This window comes from Larus michahellis, chromosome 8 (assembly GCF_964199755.1).
Source record: "Larus michahellis chromosome 8, bLarMic1.1, whole genome shotgun sequence".
NCBI lineage: Eukaryota > Metazoa > Chordata > Aves > Charadriiformes > Laridae > Larus > Larus michahellis.
Genome location: NC_133903.1, coordinates 44,672,640 through 44,691,547, shown reverse-complemented (window position 1 = coordinate 44,691,547; position 18,908 = coordinate 44,672,640). Strand labels below are relative to the sequence as shown.

At 39.3% G+C, this 18,908-nt stretch overlaps 1 protein-coding gene across 1 annotated transcript in view; it reads left to right on the top strand.

The window, feature by feature from the left end:
• The first annotated feature begins 503 nt into the window (after positions 1 to 503).
• The window catches only part of ST6GALNAC3 (ST6 N-acetylgalactosaminide alpha-2,6-sialyltransferase 3), a 230,219-nt gene continuing 211,814 nt past the window's right edge, over positions 504 to 18,908 (top strand). The window contains exon 1 of the mRNA XM_074597217.1: positions 504 to 722. Coding sequence (XP_074453318.1) covers positions 705 to 722 — 18 coding nt within the window. The 5' untranslated portion in view covers positions 504 to 704. The remainder of the gene's footprint in view (positions 723 to 18,908) is intronic.

Below are 18,908 nucleotides of genomic sequence, written 5' to 3'. Positions count from 1 at the left end.
AAAAACCAACCGCTCCCAAGTTCCATTCCCTGTGATACATGCCAGCCCTTTACGCAAAAAGGCAGGCACAGCAAAACGCAAGCACCTCTGGTGGGGTATTTGTTGGTTGCTGACAATGATTAGCTCTCACTGGGAAGCAGTTGCAGCCTTCAGACAAAGGGAAGCCTGCTGTACAATGAAGGGGGCTGAACATAAAACGATATTTCACACTAACAAGCAGCGTAAGGATTTTTAGAGCCCAAATAATAGAGAGAGTTTGGACTCTTCTGACCAACAGGCAGCAACTGTCTCCTGAGAACGTATAGGGAGTTGCACAGGGATTAATTATAAACATGCAGCTTGGTCCCCAAATGTTGCAAAACATCTGCAAGGTACAGATTGCCATTGTACGTATAGTACTGCGCGAGAGCGTCCTGGAGCTTACAAAAATACACGCTGGAGCCATGAATCAAATTGGGTCACGTGACAGAGGGGAGGTACCGGGCTGGCTCCCAGCCAGTGGTAGGAGCTGATGGGTGGAACAAACGGGGCATAAAAAGACTAATATGACTAACGGATCCTGGATGCGTGGTACCCTTATTTGGATCTACAGGAATGTAGGCTCTAGCAGTTCTGCAGCTCTACCAGCCTTTTGCCTGACACTGGAACTGCTGCTCACAAAGTAGAATCCTGCTGCTCTGTGGTAGGAAGGATAGAGAAAGAACATGGCCTGCATTTTGAAGGTAAATCTCTATCTGTTGCTTAAATGCATTGTTGGAGAGCCCCTCGCTGCTCAGAGGCATGGATTCGGTATGGTCCTATTGCATCTTCGTTGTCTTTTTGAATACTGGCTTTGTTTGGTGAATGAATATGGAGAGATTCTGCAACGTACAGCTGTGCTCTGCTTCCCTCTGCCATTCTTTTCCTCTTTCCCTGCATTGTCAGAACTGCGAGCTACCGGCTAGCGGGAAGGGAACTGTGTACCGAATAATAGGAGGGGGGTGAGGGGCTCTGGTTTGTCTCGGTTGACTTGGAGCTGAATTCCTTCAGCAGCAATAGTATTCAGGCAACAGACTTCCAGTACAAAGGACAAAACAGGGGAAGTTATTTTCTTTTTCTGACCGTGCAGTATTTACTGCTTTTAAAGCAAAGGTTGCAGATGTACACAGCTATCACAGTTGCTCCTTAAGCACACACTCCTCTGCCGAATTTACCAGAGATCCACATGCTCCACACAATTATACTTAATTTTTAATTGCTTTTTCTAATTAAGGGACCTATTTGATAGAAGAAGGCTGTTCCCCTTCATGTCAGCAAATACAAGCGTAAACTTACCCGTGTGATCATGTCCTTTCTCCGCCCTGCTTTCCTCACTGAGATAAAAGTATTTGCAGCCAGCATGTCATAGAGATGGAGGGAGCATCACTAGCACCGAGTGTTGAATGAAAGGGGAGGAGGCGGAAGTGCAGGCAGTTGAGAACAAACAGCGTTTGTTTCCTTACAGTGTTGTCACTTGCAGGGAGTCACTCTTCTGTGCCTGGCTTGAAAGCGGTTTGTTTCGCATTCATTTGCTATCTCCCTTGCTCCTTTCTGTGTGTATTTTTAATACATTTGCACTCCGTTCCTTTTAGTAAATAAAACTGCTCTGTGAGTGCTTTTGTTATTTTCAGTCTGATCTTCTAACAAAGGGTTGGTTATCCCAGATTTAGGGATGGCCTCTCATAGCAGTTGCCTTCAGCATATGAGATAAATTGCGAATCTTCAAAACAGTCCCCAAGTAATAAACCTTCCTGTGTCTCCTTGAATCTAATTCTTATCACTTTTTTTTTTTGGCATTCAACTTTAAAAACAACTTCTTATTTTGCTGCATTGTTCTCCCCTTTCATTCATTCCCTACTAGTGTGTCTGTGGTACATGGATATTTTTTGAGGGTTTTTCGTGAGCGTGTAGGTTGTGGAAGCTTATATTAATACATATGGCAAAGTATGCCTCTAGTGCAGAAACTTCCCTGAACTAGCAGGTTCTGCTTGGAGGTAGATGGTGACAAACTCCTTTAAGCAGACAGCACTGATGCAATTGAGAGTTAAGTTGTGACTTGGGCTGAGGAGGTATGAGCTCTGTGAACGGAGCCTGGCCTCACAAAGATTAAGTGTGTGCACTCCTTTTTAAACACTCCCTGGATGACTTAGCTTGGATCTACGAGTGATCCAGAAGACAATTTCTTTACTTCTTTTTGACTATGTGGAGAGATCACATGCAAAATCTTCCCTCTGGCCCTAACAGTTAAATAAGAATATCCTTTTACAAGAAAACTCCTGTCTTCCCCCAGCCCCCAATCCTTTCCTCTGCACAGTCTGGTGACAGCCTGCCACAAGCATGATTTCTGCAGGGCCTTCTTTTTACAGTATGAATTATAACACAATAACACCTTCCCTTTGCCCAGTCCTGGAGCTCCATTTGGTTGTAATTCTGATGATTAAATCAGTAGATAAATTGGTATCCCTTGACACACAGCTCTCTGCCAGCTTAATTCTTAATCTCGTTAAGACAGGCAGGTCCAAGGATAAAAAGTGAAACAGATATGTGAAGATTAGCTTTGCCATAAGGCAGGCGGGACTTTCTCAGACAGACTTCCCATAGGAATAATTTAAATGTCTAGATCAAGACACCTAACTGTATACGTTTTTAATGTAATGCCTACAGGTATTCCTCAAGTTTTTACCATAATAAGGAAATTGAGAATAATACGTATATTTTGATGCGATACCAGGCTAATTCCTTCCTGAAAATACAAACCTGTTAGCTACATCCTCCTCCTTTCTCTTAGGTTTATCCTGACTCTGTCATTTATTCAGTCAGTAGCCTGTGTGGAAACGTTAAATAAAATAAAATAGTCTGTGCTATAGGTATAGAATTTAAATACGTGGTGGCACAGTGGATGGGAAGCCAGAATAACTGTGTCCCTGCCACTTCAGCCCTGAGTGCCTCTGTGGCTCTGCCTTGTGGCTTACCCTCCCTCCATTCCTAGGTTTTTTAATCCCCCCTCACAAAGATATTAAGACTTGAACATTTGAGTTCTTTACATGTGTGAGTTTAGTTTGAATGAGATTGGACAGAGGTGTCTGTGAAGTGCAAAGAACAGAGGTGGCTATTAATAATTAACTGGAGTTACTGACAGTGGTTAAGAGCATATTAGTAAAAGTGTATAACCTTTAGATACCAAGACCTCCTTTTATTATGACTACTGCAAGAAATACTCTCTGTGTGTAGCCCTTGTAGAAATATATGGGAAGGTGATTCTTCTTAGGGAGTGTGTGCTCTCTGTCGTGTTTGTTCCGCACTCTATGTAAGACTGGCCACACTGTCCACTGGGAGACAAAGTTTTTGGAGCCACGATCAATCAGCAGTGGGACATTCTCATTAAAATTAGTGAAACTCTCTTCTTCTGAGGAGTCCTCTCTTCTGTTGAGGAAATGAAGAGAAGGAGGCAAGTTCTAAGACGCAGGATGTGTTTTTATATTTTCCATCATGTCTTTAAAAATTGTGGCAGAATAGCTGAGTGAGGCGTAGGCATTTCTTGGAATCAGTTGATTTTATGCTTGTTACTATGGTAGCTTCATGCCACCTTGCTGATTACAAGATTAACAAAGTGATTACTGTTTATGTAGTCACTATTATCCCTAGAGATGTTGAACTCCTTAACTTCTACTGTATCAGCCACTGACCCTTTAAAATGATGACAGTTGTTATTCAATAAATTACTTCAAAGAACTGCTGTTTTTTGCATAATTGAAAAATGATACTTCAATGTACCTGTCTTACAATAAATACAACATGAATGATAATGATACTTCGAAAAATATTGATACCCCCCACTGAGGACTGGACAGTGATATTTTAAAGCAAATATAAAAGGTAACTTAGATCACACAGGCTATGCTTTGCAGGGGATTACACCTTTCCCTGTTTACAAACTCTTCTTTTTAAATGGAGTTTTGAAAAGGATGATGGAGGTGGATTATGTTGCCATCATAGTACAATTTTAACTGTGTAGGCTTGATGTGGTAAAACTTAATAAAAAAACTCCACGTGTGATGGACTCATACAGTGACGACTAAGTGTGGTATCTAGAAAGAGATTTCCTTCTATTTTGTGTGCTGTGTATTTACTGTGCAGTGAACAAAAGAGATTTCACGTGCCTATGGACTGGACGTGACCTTCTACCAGCAGAGATCACAAGACAGTTCAAACCTTCAGTGAAATTCTGTGGTCTAAATAGTATTTGTATAACACGAGGCAATGTTTTTGTTACCACAGCTGATTGTGAGTTCTTCTCCAAATGTAAGCAGGTGGCCAACTGAAATCTGTAGCTGCTTTAATGTTTTTTTTCACTCTAATCAAAGAAGTGTTTTGCAAAATGTAACATACAGGTCTCAACCGAGCAAAACCCTTCATCACATGCTTGTAACAGTTTTCTGCAGGATGCTGTCAAAGCTGACCATACCTGTGTGTTTACCTATGATTGTTTTGCATGTTTCCTCTCTGTGGTTATCTCAGCCGGTTTAATTAAATCCACATGTTGCATTTTCCCATTAGTTCGCATGGTAACTTGTTTTTTTGGCAGGAATTTTCTTTGAGAGTTTTCTCTGATTATTCAATGGCCTGTGTCTGATTGGGGTCTTCAGACATTGCAGTAATACAGATAACGTTACTATCTGCAGGCACATGCTCCATCTGAGCTCCATTTTGAGACTCAAATAGCAAAGCTGATCTCGTTATATTAAATTTTCCACCCTGGCAAGTAGCTGTTCAGAGGGGAGAGGCAGAAGGTCTAAAAGGATCTGGTTCTGGTGTTTGGATACTTGTCATTTTGGATATTTAGTTATTAATTTGATTTTTTTTTTAACCTCTATGTGCATGGTGAAGATCGTAGACGTTTCCTCCCAAGTTTTTACATCACCAGGAGCACATTCCTTGTTTCCCCTCTGCTCTGTTTTACAGGGTAGGCTTTGTGTCTCACCATAATTCCATTCACTGCTAGGGATTTGCAGGATGCAGGGCCTTCCATGGAGATGACCTCTATATCCTGCTTGAATCAGGTCCAAGACAATTCACATACTCCCTTGACTGTTAAACTGACTGCAGCAATGTTTATGCGTGGCACCCATCCGTTTTCCTATGCCGAGAGTTGTACTTGGATCCTGTTTGATTCTGATGCTGTGCTCTTTCCTCTGGCATGGCAAGACACAGAGAGATCCTAGGGAAAGTAACAAGGTGACTTCCCTTCCTCATGGGAAGATGCCCATCTGATGGGTCGCTTCCCAGCAACGTCTAAATTTGCTGCAGGTCCACTGTAATGTGAGGTCTCTTCTCTGCCTGTCCTAACCTGATGATCAACAGTTTTGTGGTCTGCTGTATTTCTATTGTGACTGGAATCGTTCTTAAGAATACGTGGTTATATTTTTGGGGATGGGAAGTGTTTGTAAATCGAAGAGATCAGTCTTCTGAGTTTCCAGTTCCTGCCATTTTTTCGCACTTCACAGCTTCAGCAAAACTTTTTTCTTACACAATTACAGTGTAAATATGTAAAGGTGCCCCTTATGAGGTATGCACAAATGAGATGGAAAGTGACAGGCAGATGCAACAAGGAGTTATAGGGAAGAATCAGGATTCCTGAGGCAGCAAACAGGTTTTTTGTTGGATCGCTCTGTCCTCACTCGCTGATTTCCCCACCCCCCTGCCAAACAAAACTAGCAAAACTCCATAGTTAAGGCTTTCTGATGCTCCTTCTACATTAGATATGTCTATTTTAAGTCCATTCCTTAAAATTACTCTGTTTCTAACTAAAAGACTTCTTTTTTTGTTGCTCTACATTGTTTACCTCTGAATCGCTCCAAAGTGAATGAAGCTGCATTAATGACTCCAGCAATGTGCAGGGCTAGGATTTGCTGTATCATGGTCCGGTGGTGCTTAATTACCATGTAAGATTTTATGGAGTGTACTATGTGGAATTTTGTAATATGCTTTTTATTATGTTGCCTTCTTGAAAATTTAAGGAAAATTAAATTCTAAGAAGTGTAAAAACACTCTTCATTCTTGCTTGCAATGATCTTAAACTAATTATACTGTAAAAATAATATATTAGCCTTCTCCCAAGCAGAAGGCGATGGCAGCTTAGTCCTAGAAGGGGACTTGCTTTGGTTGAATGAATTTCATTTTGATGCCCATGTAGCTGTACTAAAACAATCTCCAGTGTAAGCATACTTCAGTTGGTTTAAAACTGGAGTTTCCTATCTAAATTCATTAGAGGTGTGAAAACTAAAACTGCAAAATGAGCATGAAATTAGGAGATGTCTCATACGCAGAGTTTTACATTTAAGTAGTTATGTGATAAAGCAGTAATGGGGGAAAGACTTTTTGTTTTGCAGTTCATCTTTCACCAATGAAGCATGTGTCATCCAGATGTTTTAGGCTTCTCACCCGCCCAGGATACACAATTGTGCGCATTATCATGGGTATGGAATTGCATATTAAAGAGCAGTCTTCTCAGAATTCATCCTCTTTGTAGACTTGTGCGTAAGCTTCAGTGGCTTATGTCTTGTTCTTTTTTTAAATTTTCATTTTGACATGTCATGAATACCAGATAACTTGGCATGTCATAGTATGACATAAAACATCACAGGAAGCAGCAGATTCTTATACTTTGATGTAACATATCAACCCCCTTGAAATATAGGACAAATGTGCTCTTACTTACTTCTAGTGAGATGGCAGCCAATAGGAACGGGGACCTTGTTTTGTGGCAGTAGCTAAATGTTCATGATTAATTTAAGGGGTCTGAAATGCAGCTTAAAACATACAGGTTTTATTTTATTTTTTAGGGTCTAGTTGCAACTGTCACAACATCTGCTCAGTTAATTTGAAAAGGCAGAGCTTTCAGCATTTTTTTTTGTTGTTCTTTTGCCATATTTCTTTCTGGCAGTATCTGTGCACCTTCTACAAGTGTAGTACTGGACGTGGTGCTCTGTTCAGTGGTTGTTCTTTCATCTTTTCCCAAAGAAGCAATATCTATGCATCAGATTGACTTATTTTAAGAGGGATTTTTTTTGTGTGTGGCTTAAGTCGGGGTGGGGGGGGAGGTTTCTGTGTATTTGTTAGGAAAGGAAAGGTCAAATGCTCACACAGGGAATGGAAGGTGAATTTCATTATCTTCCTGGTGGTTATTGGATGAATATCACTTTTGGACCAATCTCCTCCCCAGCGCAGCTTTTACCATGGGGAAAAAAAACAAGAGCGAGCTATTTTGTGCAAGAAAAGTGAAATTATTGGTTGTACATTTATTTTAGATTTTTAGTTTGACTTTCAGATATTATGGGCCTGGGACATGCAGCCACTTGCCGATAAATGGCAAGTGAAGAGCATTGGAAATTCTGTGGGAAGCCCATGGGAAGAGTGGGAGGAATTGGTTTGGCTACTGCTGTTCGGCCCCTTAATTGCTGCAGATAGGTGCTGCTGTGCGGCAAGCTGGTTGTCCCCAAGAACAAAGTCATCTTATGAACCAAACCGATAACTTATTTTGTAGTTGTTATCCATGACAGGTGCTCTCCACCCATGATCTGATTGGTAGCTTAGAAGGTTAGAAGCGTGCGCATATATAACAAAGAAGAGATGGAAGTGTCTTTTATCTTGCTAGTATTTGAGACCTCTGAGACCTCTGTTCAGGAGCCAGGAAGAATTGATCTTTGTGGGGATGCATAAACAGAGAGGGTAAAGGCAACTCTAATTATTTGATTTATTCCCAAGAAATGAGGCAAAACTCTGTCTTGGGCTCTGTCATCTCTTAAAACCGAGGGAGCAGTTGCCTCACTGTTGTCAGCATCAAATACTGATGTGGGATGAATTTGCTATTCCTGTTGGAGGAAAAACTGCAGCTGCTGTGTTTTGTGTGGTGGTTCTTGTAAATAACCCATGCGCTGCTGAGGTAGGATAGACCAACACATTTCCAGTGGCTTCATTGGTTTCTGCAGAATGGAAACTTGCAATGAAAAAGGACAATGTGCGATTGAAATGTATGTTGTGTTCCTGAGTCTGAGGACAGAATAAAACATGACTGAATGAGTTGTGAATTGCTGTATGTCATCTCAGAAACTGTTAAATATTAAAGTGCATATTCTTTGCACTCCACCCCACTTCAACAACACCCAATGTTTATGCAAATATTGCCTTTACACTGTTACAAATATGATCTTGATAGTACTGTCACCTTTTATTGAGTAAGATATACTGGTGTATTCATATGCTTTTTCAGGAGCTGTATTTCTTTATTTTTTTAAATAAGTCAACCAACTGAAATTATGTTATCAGTACAAAATTTATATAAATGGGGTTTGTATTTAAAATAATGACAGTTATTTTTATTCAGATAATTTTAGCAGAAGCACCTGGAACACATAATTCTTGGTTTCTATATTTGAAATTGGATAAAATACCATGCTGGATATTCTTTTTCATCTTTACTATTGAGAAGAAGAAAGGTGAGGCAGGAACTGAAATGGAAGGGTTTGGGAGATGAAATCATGTAAGTGATGCTGTTCAGAAGCAATGGCTTGTGTTGTCTCAAGACAGTCCTATTAAGCAGTTCTTGTCTGTCTATATAGCATGTGTGACATTTTAAAATTGACGTGGGAGCACCACACTTGCTAATAATTAAATGAAACAGTGGCTTCTTACGAAAGGTATATTTTGCTGCAATTTGCATTAACAATAGGCAGTGGAATGCTAACCTAGGCAGGCAGGATGCAGGTGTTGGAGCAGTTGGAAGTAAGCAGAAAAACATGTTTATTTCATGGGAATAGCAATTTGTACAGAAGAAATGTGGAATGAAATATTTATAGATCCTGTCTCTTCTAATAATGCATCCTTGCATGTTAGTTTGGTGTAGGATTAAGTATCTTCTGTCTTGATATATAATTTTAAGGAAAGAATTTTAGAATTTTACTACTAACAAAAGTTTGCCAGGTCTTTGGCAAAGGGAATGCCCTCCTGAGCCTGTAACAACATGAGACATCATTCTATGAGGTTTGGTGTTTTAATTCTAAACAGGAAAAGCAAGAAACCAAATACCACTTTTCTTTTTTTGCAAGTTTCACAACCTTTTTATAATCATTAGTTTTTAGTTTCTTCTAAATCTATTGTTTACTCAGATTTGAACATAATTTTCTTCTTGCGTTGATAGTACACTTTAAAAATAAGTGTGTATTTATTAGCTCTTTAATATACATATTGGTATTATTACAAACCCATTCAGGCCAGTAGAGCACCACCTGGTGTACCTTAAATAATTATTATGATATTATTTGACATTTGATTATGAAATCTTGTGCTTGTGGTTTATGTATGTACTTCTGTAAATCCTAAGATCTGGCCCTTCTTCGTGAGTGGAAGTCACCTTATTTTTTGGATTAATCCAAAAAGGCTAGAAAGCTTTCAAGTTTTAATGTGTGTTTTCTGCTGTGGGATGCAGTTATACTAGAATAAAGTTCCTATATGATTTTGTTTGTTCTGATTTGGCAGGGGAATAAAGATTTGAATTCCAGTTCACGTGTGTCCACACTGACTCTTACGTGGTTATTAAAATGCACTATAGTTTTACTAAACTCTTCTAGCTTAGACCTCTCAGCCACGTGAATGAGTTATTTACAAGTTACTGTGTGTCAGCTGATCTATTGTAATTTTCCTGTGTTTGCATTTGTCTGTGGCAAGCTAGTCAGGTAATAATTAACTCTTAACAGAAGAGAACTTTCTATTAGTGCTTCTTATGTGGAGACACATACACAGAAAAAGCTTTTGCATTTTAAAAACTGGAATGGAGAAGGAGACTGACTCATTCTCCTGTGGGATCCTTGGGAGCTGTGGAATGTGTAACATGGAGGAGAAACTGGTTGAAGATGCATATTTTGTAACTTTTTTCCTATATGATTAATGACAGAATTTCAGACAGCTGTCTCTGAATGTCTCTCCATCCCTCTTATCTTTTTTAAATTTCTTTCCACAAAGCATAAAAATATTTTTACAGAAAAACTGGTTTTACCCTACTAAATGTTTTTCTTGACTAGGGAAATGGGAAGAGAAAAGAGCCACTGAACATTCCAAACAAGATAAAAGAAATAGCTTCTTTAGGAACGCTTCTTGAAACTGTATCCTTCCTTTAGTTCTCTTAGCCAGCACTAACTGTACCTGCTCTTGAGACCTGGCAGTCTGTCTCTGCAGTTCACAACTCTTATTATGAAATGCAATTCATACTATGTTTTTCCTTTGTGTTCACTGCCACTTGCCCACTCATATATCATTAAACCAATTAAGGTATCTTAGTGGATTTACCAGGTCACTTCAGATGAAACCAGAGAACTGAAGACCTTGAAATGCCATAGAAGCTTCCCCCATCTAACCACACTTCCTCTACTAAATATAGAGATATGGTCTCCTTGTCTGTAACCACTGCCTTAACCACAAGAACAGACCCAGATCCCTGAGCCAAATCCATAATCCAAGAGCCAGATAGTCAACGTGTAGTTGCTGTCCCAGGGAGCAGCATCTCTCACGCTTTCCTCAGTGTAGCTCTGGCTTCAGACTGGCACCTCTGATGAGCCATCTACAGCTACTCTCCCCTCTGTTGTGCCAGCATAGCTGTATGTAGGGCTATGGTAACATAAGCAGAAAATGGAAATGTATTAGAATAACTCTTTTTGCTTTCCAGAGGGTTATTTTTAAGATTACTTTCCCAAGTATTGCAGAGATTGCATTTGGTCCAGCTGAGGAGGTGGTGCAAGCATAAGAGTAGCCTACGAGGGGTCAGGGAATGTTCATGTGGGTACTACTACCAAAAAACTTCCTGCAGTAGTAGCAGCTGCCCATACTGTTAATTGCTTGCCCTTCAGCAGGACACTGCTTGCCAACGTATAGGCAATAAGCCTAGCCTGGACCTAGCCACTGTTTAAATGGGAAGAGAAGCTATATGGGAAGTTCTGTAGCAGAAATGCAGCTTTATTATGTTCATGCCCCACTGCCCTGAGTTAGAGAAGCAGCAAGTCTCCTTGTCCAGTCTGATAAATTGGTGCCTTTTGAACACTGGAATACGGTTTTAGCGTGCCTAGAATGGAAAAAATTGTTCCCTACTTCATCTAGTCCTGACAGACATCATTGTTTATCCTGGACTTGTAAATACCTCTATAACCTTTTCCAGCTATGGTCAGCTGAGCTGGCAGCATGCTATCTAGCTTTACTACCTTTGAACAATACCCCTGGGCCATCTGCCTGTCGTATATGCCACTGCCTCCTCACCTGCAGTCCTGCACAAACTCCAGGTACCACAAAATATTCACATTGCTTAACTTCGTCTTTATTGAAACTGTCTTTATTGAAAGAGTGATACTGAATGTCTGTCAAATAAAGAAAGAATATTAAAATTGCTTGTGGTCTTGCATCTTTCTGGCTTCTGAATATATTTTGTTTCCTGTTGTTTTACTAAATGCCATCGGTATTCCAACTCTGACCACATGTCTAGAAGGCAGCATGTTCATCTGCTGTGTCCCGGGGGTGCTTGTGCTTTTGAGGGACGTGAGGTGAAGCTCAGTTGGCATTTTGTTAAAGCTTTGCTTGCATACCTTTCTTTGCCTCTTGGTGTGTCTGGTCTTTCAGATGAGGGTTGGAAAATGAATGTTTCTGAAAATTCAGCTTTCGGTATTTGCTAAAACTAATGTTACGCTTGATGGCATTTACGAATTAACCAGAAGATTGACTGTGCTTTTTTCCCCACTGAGGTCTTGCACGAGACCTTATTACTACTTGCCATTCGTTGATTCCAGTGGGAGAAGCTGACTTTGGTGTGTTTCTTCTGAATGCAAACTGCAAGAGCTGCTAGACCTACAGACTCCTATTTTACCTTTTACCTGTGATCATCAGTTTCAAATCTGCCTGAGGCCATTGCAGCGAGGAACAATTGTACAGTGAAAAGTGCATCCCCCAAAAGGCAATATCACGCAGGTCACAGACATGTGGAAATGTATTGTAGCTGCTTTTTAGCTTCAAAATCTGCAGGAAAACATTATCAGTGACACTGAAAAGAAAACTGAATTTGACAGACTTGCTCCTTTTTAGTTTTTTTCCTGTCTGTTTGCCAAATCTTGCTCTCAAAGGAAAGACCTCAGCCCCTTGTGAATAAAGCCAGAGGGTTGAATTTCCTTCTGGGCCTCAAGGCAAGGTACCACGGCTTGTCATGATTTGCTAATGGCACGATTAAGCCAGTGTTGTTGTATTTGTAAAGTGTCTTGTGAAGCACTGCGTGAAAGTGCTCTAAAGAAATTTATGGGAGAATTTAATCCATTTATGGAAATAAACATCTTTGTAAAAAGGAAAATGGAAAACTCATCAGTAGTTTAGATAAAACTGCAGGAAGTCTACTTGTGTGTGTGGAAACAAAATATAATAAAAAACTGAACATCCAATTGATTTAAAAATTATTTACTGTGAGGAAACATATTTATTTTCTTGTACCAAATGAAAATGAGTTTTGAAATTTTTCAGTCTTCATTGGTCTATGGCTGTAGCAGCCTGAGGTATGTGATGACTAGTCCTATGTTTCTTCACTCAGTAAAAAGTTCCCTAAACAGCTCCGAGCTTTAGTAATTGTTAGTTATATTGTTTATCAGTATTTTGTTACAAACTACAAAAAAATTTGCTGTTTTCATAGAATCATAGAGTGGTTTAGGTTGGAAGGGACCTTTAAAGCTTATGTCATTGCTTGGACCAGAAATGATATGATAACATTGATCTAGTATTTCACTTTAGTGGACATAGGGTTGTTTTAACCTTGGTTCAAAATAGTCATTAACAATTTTAAATAAATGAGTTATGCTTTGTTTTTAAAGTCAATACTTGAGACCTTCTTATCCAAAGGAAGTGTGAAGAATTGCTTTACTTACATAGCTCTACCATTGCTATCATCATAATTCCTACCATCTGTAGTTGGAAAAAAAGTGAGATTATAGGATCTGTATTGAATCATGGGTATGGTATTCCAGACGACTGGAAAGGATAGAGCTATGCTTCTATAACTACTAGACAAGTAGAGTACAGAGGAATGTAATTGGTAACTGACTCACTGCCTAGATGATATATACTTTAATGTACTCTTGAGTAAAAAGTGTAAACTATTTTTGTGCTTTAAGAGATTTATTTCCTTTCAGGAATTTAAAACTATTTCTAAATTAGGTACGAAAGGTATTGGAAATCTGAGAGAATGAGCCAGGTTTTGCTGACCTTGTGTGAAAAGTTTCCCTCCTAATATTCCATTTATGTGATTGCAGACTACGATAATAACTTAATTAGTCTGATACGTGTACAGTATGGTTATGTATATGTAATGTACTTGCTTAATAGTTTCTTTGTTTTTGTACTTTTATTAGTCATCTATTTGCCATGCAGTCCAAGAGGAAAGGTAATGAAATATAATAAGGCTGTATCCAAAGCTGTGGAAGGAAGTAATTAAACTTAATTGAAGTCATTTCTTTGAAGTATAATAAGAGATGAAGAGGAAAAATTCAAAGCAGATTTAGGCAATGCAGGCTTTGAAATGCTAGCCTGCAAATAGATAAGTATTACCATTATTTAAATAAAGTTATATGAAACTATCTTCTGAAATTTGAATCTGGAGGTCAGGTCTAATAATAGACACTTGGGTTGAGTTTTGATAAGGGATGTCACTTCTGTTTCCTAATTTATTACACTCTGCCAGTCAGAAATGAAATCCCAGAAGTTTTGTGCGCGTCTTATCAACCAACTGCGATAGAACTGGGAATTAGCCAGGGCTATCCCTGAGGGTACTCTATGATGGCAACTTCATCATCAGCTGTGATAAGCCCTCATTTGGAAATTACAGGAAAAACTACATTAATAATTATGAAATCAAATTATATTGTGTTTAGAAATGTTACTTGAGAAGATACAAGATTTCTTGTATCTTTGTACTGTAATATTCTTATGGATTTTAAAGGTTTAGTTGGTTTTACGTCAGGAGCTTAAATCGGGCTTATTTCTGCAATAAACAGGAAAACATAGGGGTTTGCTGTTGGGGGGGCTGAATATGAAATTTGCATGAAAAAATAGGTAAGATAAAGTTAGTTTTTACAGCACACATGCTTTATTTCTTTGCAGAACTGATGCAAAGAAGAGAACCTTAAACCATAAATCTGAAATTTTGTTTTCTGACTCTTTAGTGCTTCAGAATTGTTAATTTCTTTCTGTCTGCACAACGATTCTAAATAAAATAAGATGTCAAATATCTCAACTGACTAACTGCTCTGTCAAACTCCTAAGTAGCTAGATGTGAGTACATCCTTTCCTTCCTGGACCCACAATGGGGAGAAAAATATAGGGGTAAGAGCTGTGAAAGATAACTGTCCCTCTCTGAATTTGGCCGATGATTGAAGTGCTGATGGGCTGAGTGTTGTGGTAGGAACCAAGAAGAAAACAGGGGTTGTCTCAGACTGTTTATAGATGGGGAGATGGCTTTTCTACTAAAGTGGTAAAATGTGGTTGGCTATGTACAGACTGGAAGACGTCTACCATTAGGAAGAAATAATAGAATGGTAGTCTGGGCTTTTTTCTGTTTTAATTTCATTGTTGCTACTGAAGCACTTAACAAGTGTGGGTGAGTACAATTTACTGAACTGTGAGAGGACCTGCACTTCGAAGTTTTCTTGGGGTTAATTTGTATCTTAGACTGTTGGTAATTCGTGTCACAGTTGTGGATTTTTTGGCAATGTATGCATAATGCAATGGGCTGCATCACCAGGTGTTTCTGATATCTTTTCCTTGTGAGAGGAAGGAGAAGTTGGCTTCCCCTTTCTGTGCTGTAACACTAGAGTTATTTTTTTTATGTGTGTTGGTTGACAAAAAAAAAAGGATCCAAACAATTTTTTTTGTTTGCTTCTTGTTCTGCTAAGAGAAACATTGTTCCATGAAAGCCAGCTGTGGGAGGGCTGGTTGTGCAATGGGAAATGATTCCCTCCCAAGCTCTGCATGCCGTAGTGCTCCTTTGCCATGGGAGCAGGACCATGGAGGACCTTTGCCATGGGAGCAGGACCTTTGCCTCTCTGAAAGCCAAGAATGGATTGCACCTGGGCTGGCTGAATAAATGAGGTGACTGAAGGCATTTCTTGTAATGACAGCCTGTCATCTGGCTTAATTAAGGCTTCTCTTCAAAAGAGAGGTCTTTAACTACTGTATGGATTTTTAAAGCTTGTCCTTTCCTGGTAAATGTAGGCACCCAGTGGAGATCAGGGCTTGTCCCTGTTCTTTTCCTGCCACAGGCCAAGACTAATTCTGAAGTGTGACAAAGCAGATGGAAAAGATTTGTTGGATCAACTGCTAGGCAAGTTTGTCCCCTGTCCTTATTCCCTAGAACAAATAGCAAGTATGTCTGTATGTGTATGGGAATTTGGTGTATGCATGCTTCATTTCTATGGGAACTAAAATTGAAAGTGAGATATCCCAAGTCTGAGGTTTTTCTTTTGCGAAGAATAGTGGGAGGCAGATAACCACCCACTAATGTCCTAGTTGTTAGGAAAGAAAAATCTTATGGAGATGGGCTTCCTTAGCCTGGAAAAGCGAGGACCTAGGGAGTAGGTACTAGCAGTCTCCTACTTCCAGAACGGTTAGACAAAATGGAGACAAGCTTTCTCAGAGGAGCATAGTGGAAAGAGCCAGCAGCCACAAGTTGCAACAAGGGCAATTCCAACTAAATATGAGGAGAAAAAATTTACACTAAGACTGGAATAAAGGTGGCACAGGGGCCTGGCATATGCAGCCTTGGAAATATTCAAAACTCAACAAGACAAGCCCTGAGCAACCTGATGTGACTTTGAAATTAGGCCTACTTTAGGCAAGAGGTTTGACTAGGTGATCTCTAGAGGTCTCCCAGTCTTAATTACTCTGTGATTTTATGATTTCTACAATGCTGCTGCTGCTATTCATGGTGTTAACTGTAGTACACCATATGTAGCAGGCTTATTGAAACGTGTCTAATAGCTGTGTTAACAGAATCATCCTCAGTTGTGGGCAGGTCAAGCATTTTTGGTTCTCTCTTTAATCTTGCTGAGGTGGCATAGTGTTACCTCTAGAATGTAAAAACATTGCAAGTTTAATTATTTTACATGTAGAGCGGTAGATTGAAGAGCCCTGAATAATGCAATGAATGAAGGACTGAATGGTGGCCCTTCAGTCATGAAGTAGAGGAACCCTTTACCAATTGGCTTAGGGCATGAATAAATTACCAACTGGTTATCCTGAATGTAGCATTCTTGATCCTTTGTTAAGGTCTCTGCAATTAAGTGCAGGCTTCTCTTGAAAGGAATTACAGTTTGCAATACTCTTAAGAACGCTTGGAGGATTGTATTTGGCAGCAAACTTTAATGTGGCTGGGTTTTTTTGTCCTAGAGCCTAAACTTAATTTGTTCATGCATAATGCACTCAGTTGAGAATTTTTTGAAGTGGTGGAGTGTGACTCTTCTCTTTCTGCCTGTGTTCAACTAGACAGGAAAATCTAGCTAAACTAAAAAGCCCCTAGTAATTTGATGGCTTGTGAGAGGGCGAGTGCAAACTCAGTCCATCTCTTTTCAGCTCTTCTTTCTGCAGTTCACTGACTCATCTTGCCCCGCTTTTCCCAAAGGCCCTACATAAAACCTATATTCAGGGTTATTAACTTTTTCACCAAGAAAGTAAACTTTGTATAATTAAACAAGAGAGGCTACCTGAAATGAGGTTTATAGCTTACCACTGGTATGGAAATTCCATGAGTGTTTTTCAGGATTAAGGATAAGTGAGGGAATATTTGATACATCTACCTTTAATAGAGCTAAGTATGATGAACAGGAGTGACTTATTCCATCTGTCTGTTTCTGCTGAAATCCACACCTTTCCTTGGTTCTCAAGGGTTGTAGTGCAGGCACAGTAAACTTTGAGTTCTGCTCACCCAAACTGCGCACGGTAAGACTGTGCTATTTGCACCTCACAACGTTATTTTTAATGGAATGGAAGAATGTACAATGTTGTTAATGAACAACATCTGCTAGATAATCTCAACCTTAGTCTTACGGGTTTCAAAGGAGTTAGAGAAGTGCTTTGCTTTGTTCTCATCTTACATTTTTCTCGAGGATTATGATACAAATGTATTGTCAAACTATTTTTTTTTCTTTCTTATATTTACTGTTCTCCATGGCTTAAAATGAACTGTTTGCCAAAATGCTTACTGGTGAAGTTATTCTAGAACGTTTGTAGGAAACAAAGGTGAATCCCCTGGCACCTGTAAAGGGAATTCATTCTAACATTACGGTCACAATTCTCTACTTCAGTGTGGTTTTGGCCCTCCTGCTAGCAGTCCTTATTTGTCATCTGGAAAGGTTCAAATGACCTTCCTATGTCTAATACGCTGCCATGTTTCAGCTTTTTGGATTCAAAGCTAAACTTTGTCCAGGTTCTCAGCCAAACTGCGTAAATGGTGGATGTCGTATATACTGTGGATCCTCTGACTGCTGAAGTAAATTACTTATTTTTCTTTTGGTACAAAGATGGAAAACAAACATGCAAGTTCTACAGTTTAATGCAAACATTCCACAGCCCCAGAACTGATTTTATTACAGGGAATATTATTGCAGGCTCACTATCAGTGGCAAATATGCACAATTTTAGATAGATTGCTGTTTGCAAGACCGGCCTAGGCTGTGTGTGTTTGCATCCATGCCCATGTTCTGGTGGACAGAAGTTAAGGGCAAATGTAATTACTGACTTTGTATCTCATATCCTCTGTCTTTCTGGATGTAATTTCTGGCTTTTCAGTACTTTTCCCAGGTCCTATATTTTCTTTATTAGACATTGTCAGATATGGACCCACTATTTTTTGAGTTTGGTAGGCTGAAGGCTGTAAATGGATTACTGTGCATGACTGGAATAAAGCTTCATTTTCAACAGTTCAGACCTCCGTATTCAAAAGCAACAAAATAATCCAGCTTTTTCAACTGAAAGGTCTGCATTCCAGCTTACAGAAACTGTAAATAAACAGTCGTTTCTGTCAGTTTGTTCGTTTAGTTGCTGTTTCTGTGCATAGCGGATCAGATTTTTTCTTTTTCCTGCTCTGGCTTAAAGCAAAACTCCCTGCTGGGTTCTCTCCTCTAGAGCTATAGCCACAGATTTTGATAGTTTTTCCTCTCTCCAGAATCTTTTAATATCCTTTTTTTTAGTAAAGGATATAAACTAAAGGAAAACTGAATCAGCTCCATTGCCTTTATTAACTTACACCTGGACTGATCAATGCTGTTGTCTCTTTCAGCACCCTCTGGTATTTTAAGGGATAATTATTAAAACAATCTGAGAAAATAATAAATAGAGACTGGACATGAGCCAGAATAATGCTCTGTCTTAAGTCCAGTTTATTGTCTCTTGTTTGGTTTTTATTGAACCAAAGCAACAGCGTGGTGTAATTTGCCAAGGGGTTGTATTAAGTGCAAGTCTAAGTTGGGGGTCAGAATGGTCTTTTTGAATAATCTGCTGCTTTCTGAGCCATCAAATTAAATTTAGAATCTAGGAAAATAGGAGACTGCAGATATTCTTTTTATGTTTTTTTTCAAATGGAGCAAGGTATTTTTTCGTGACAAATTATTTAACAACAGAAACTTCTGATGGGACACAAGAATTTGAAGTCTTAGTCTCTTCTATTAATTTGAATTTTTCTTGTTTAAGCTTTTGCATATTTCTATGAAATTGGTGCAAGGTCAGCTCTGACTGCACTCAAATGGGATTAATTAGTCTGTTTTCTGTGAGGCTGCCCAGAAGAAAGGATCTCACTTCTTTCTTAAGCACTGCTTTTTACAGGACTA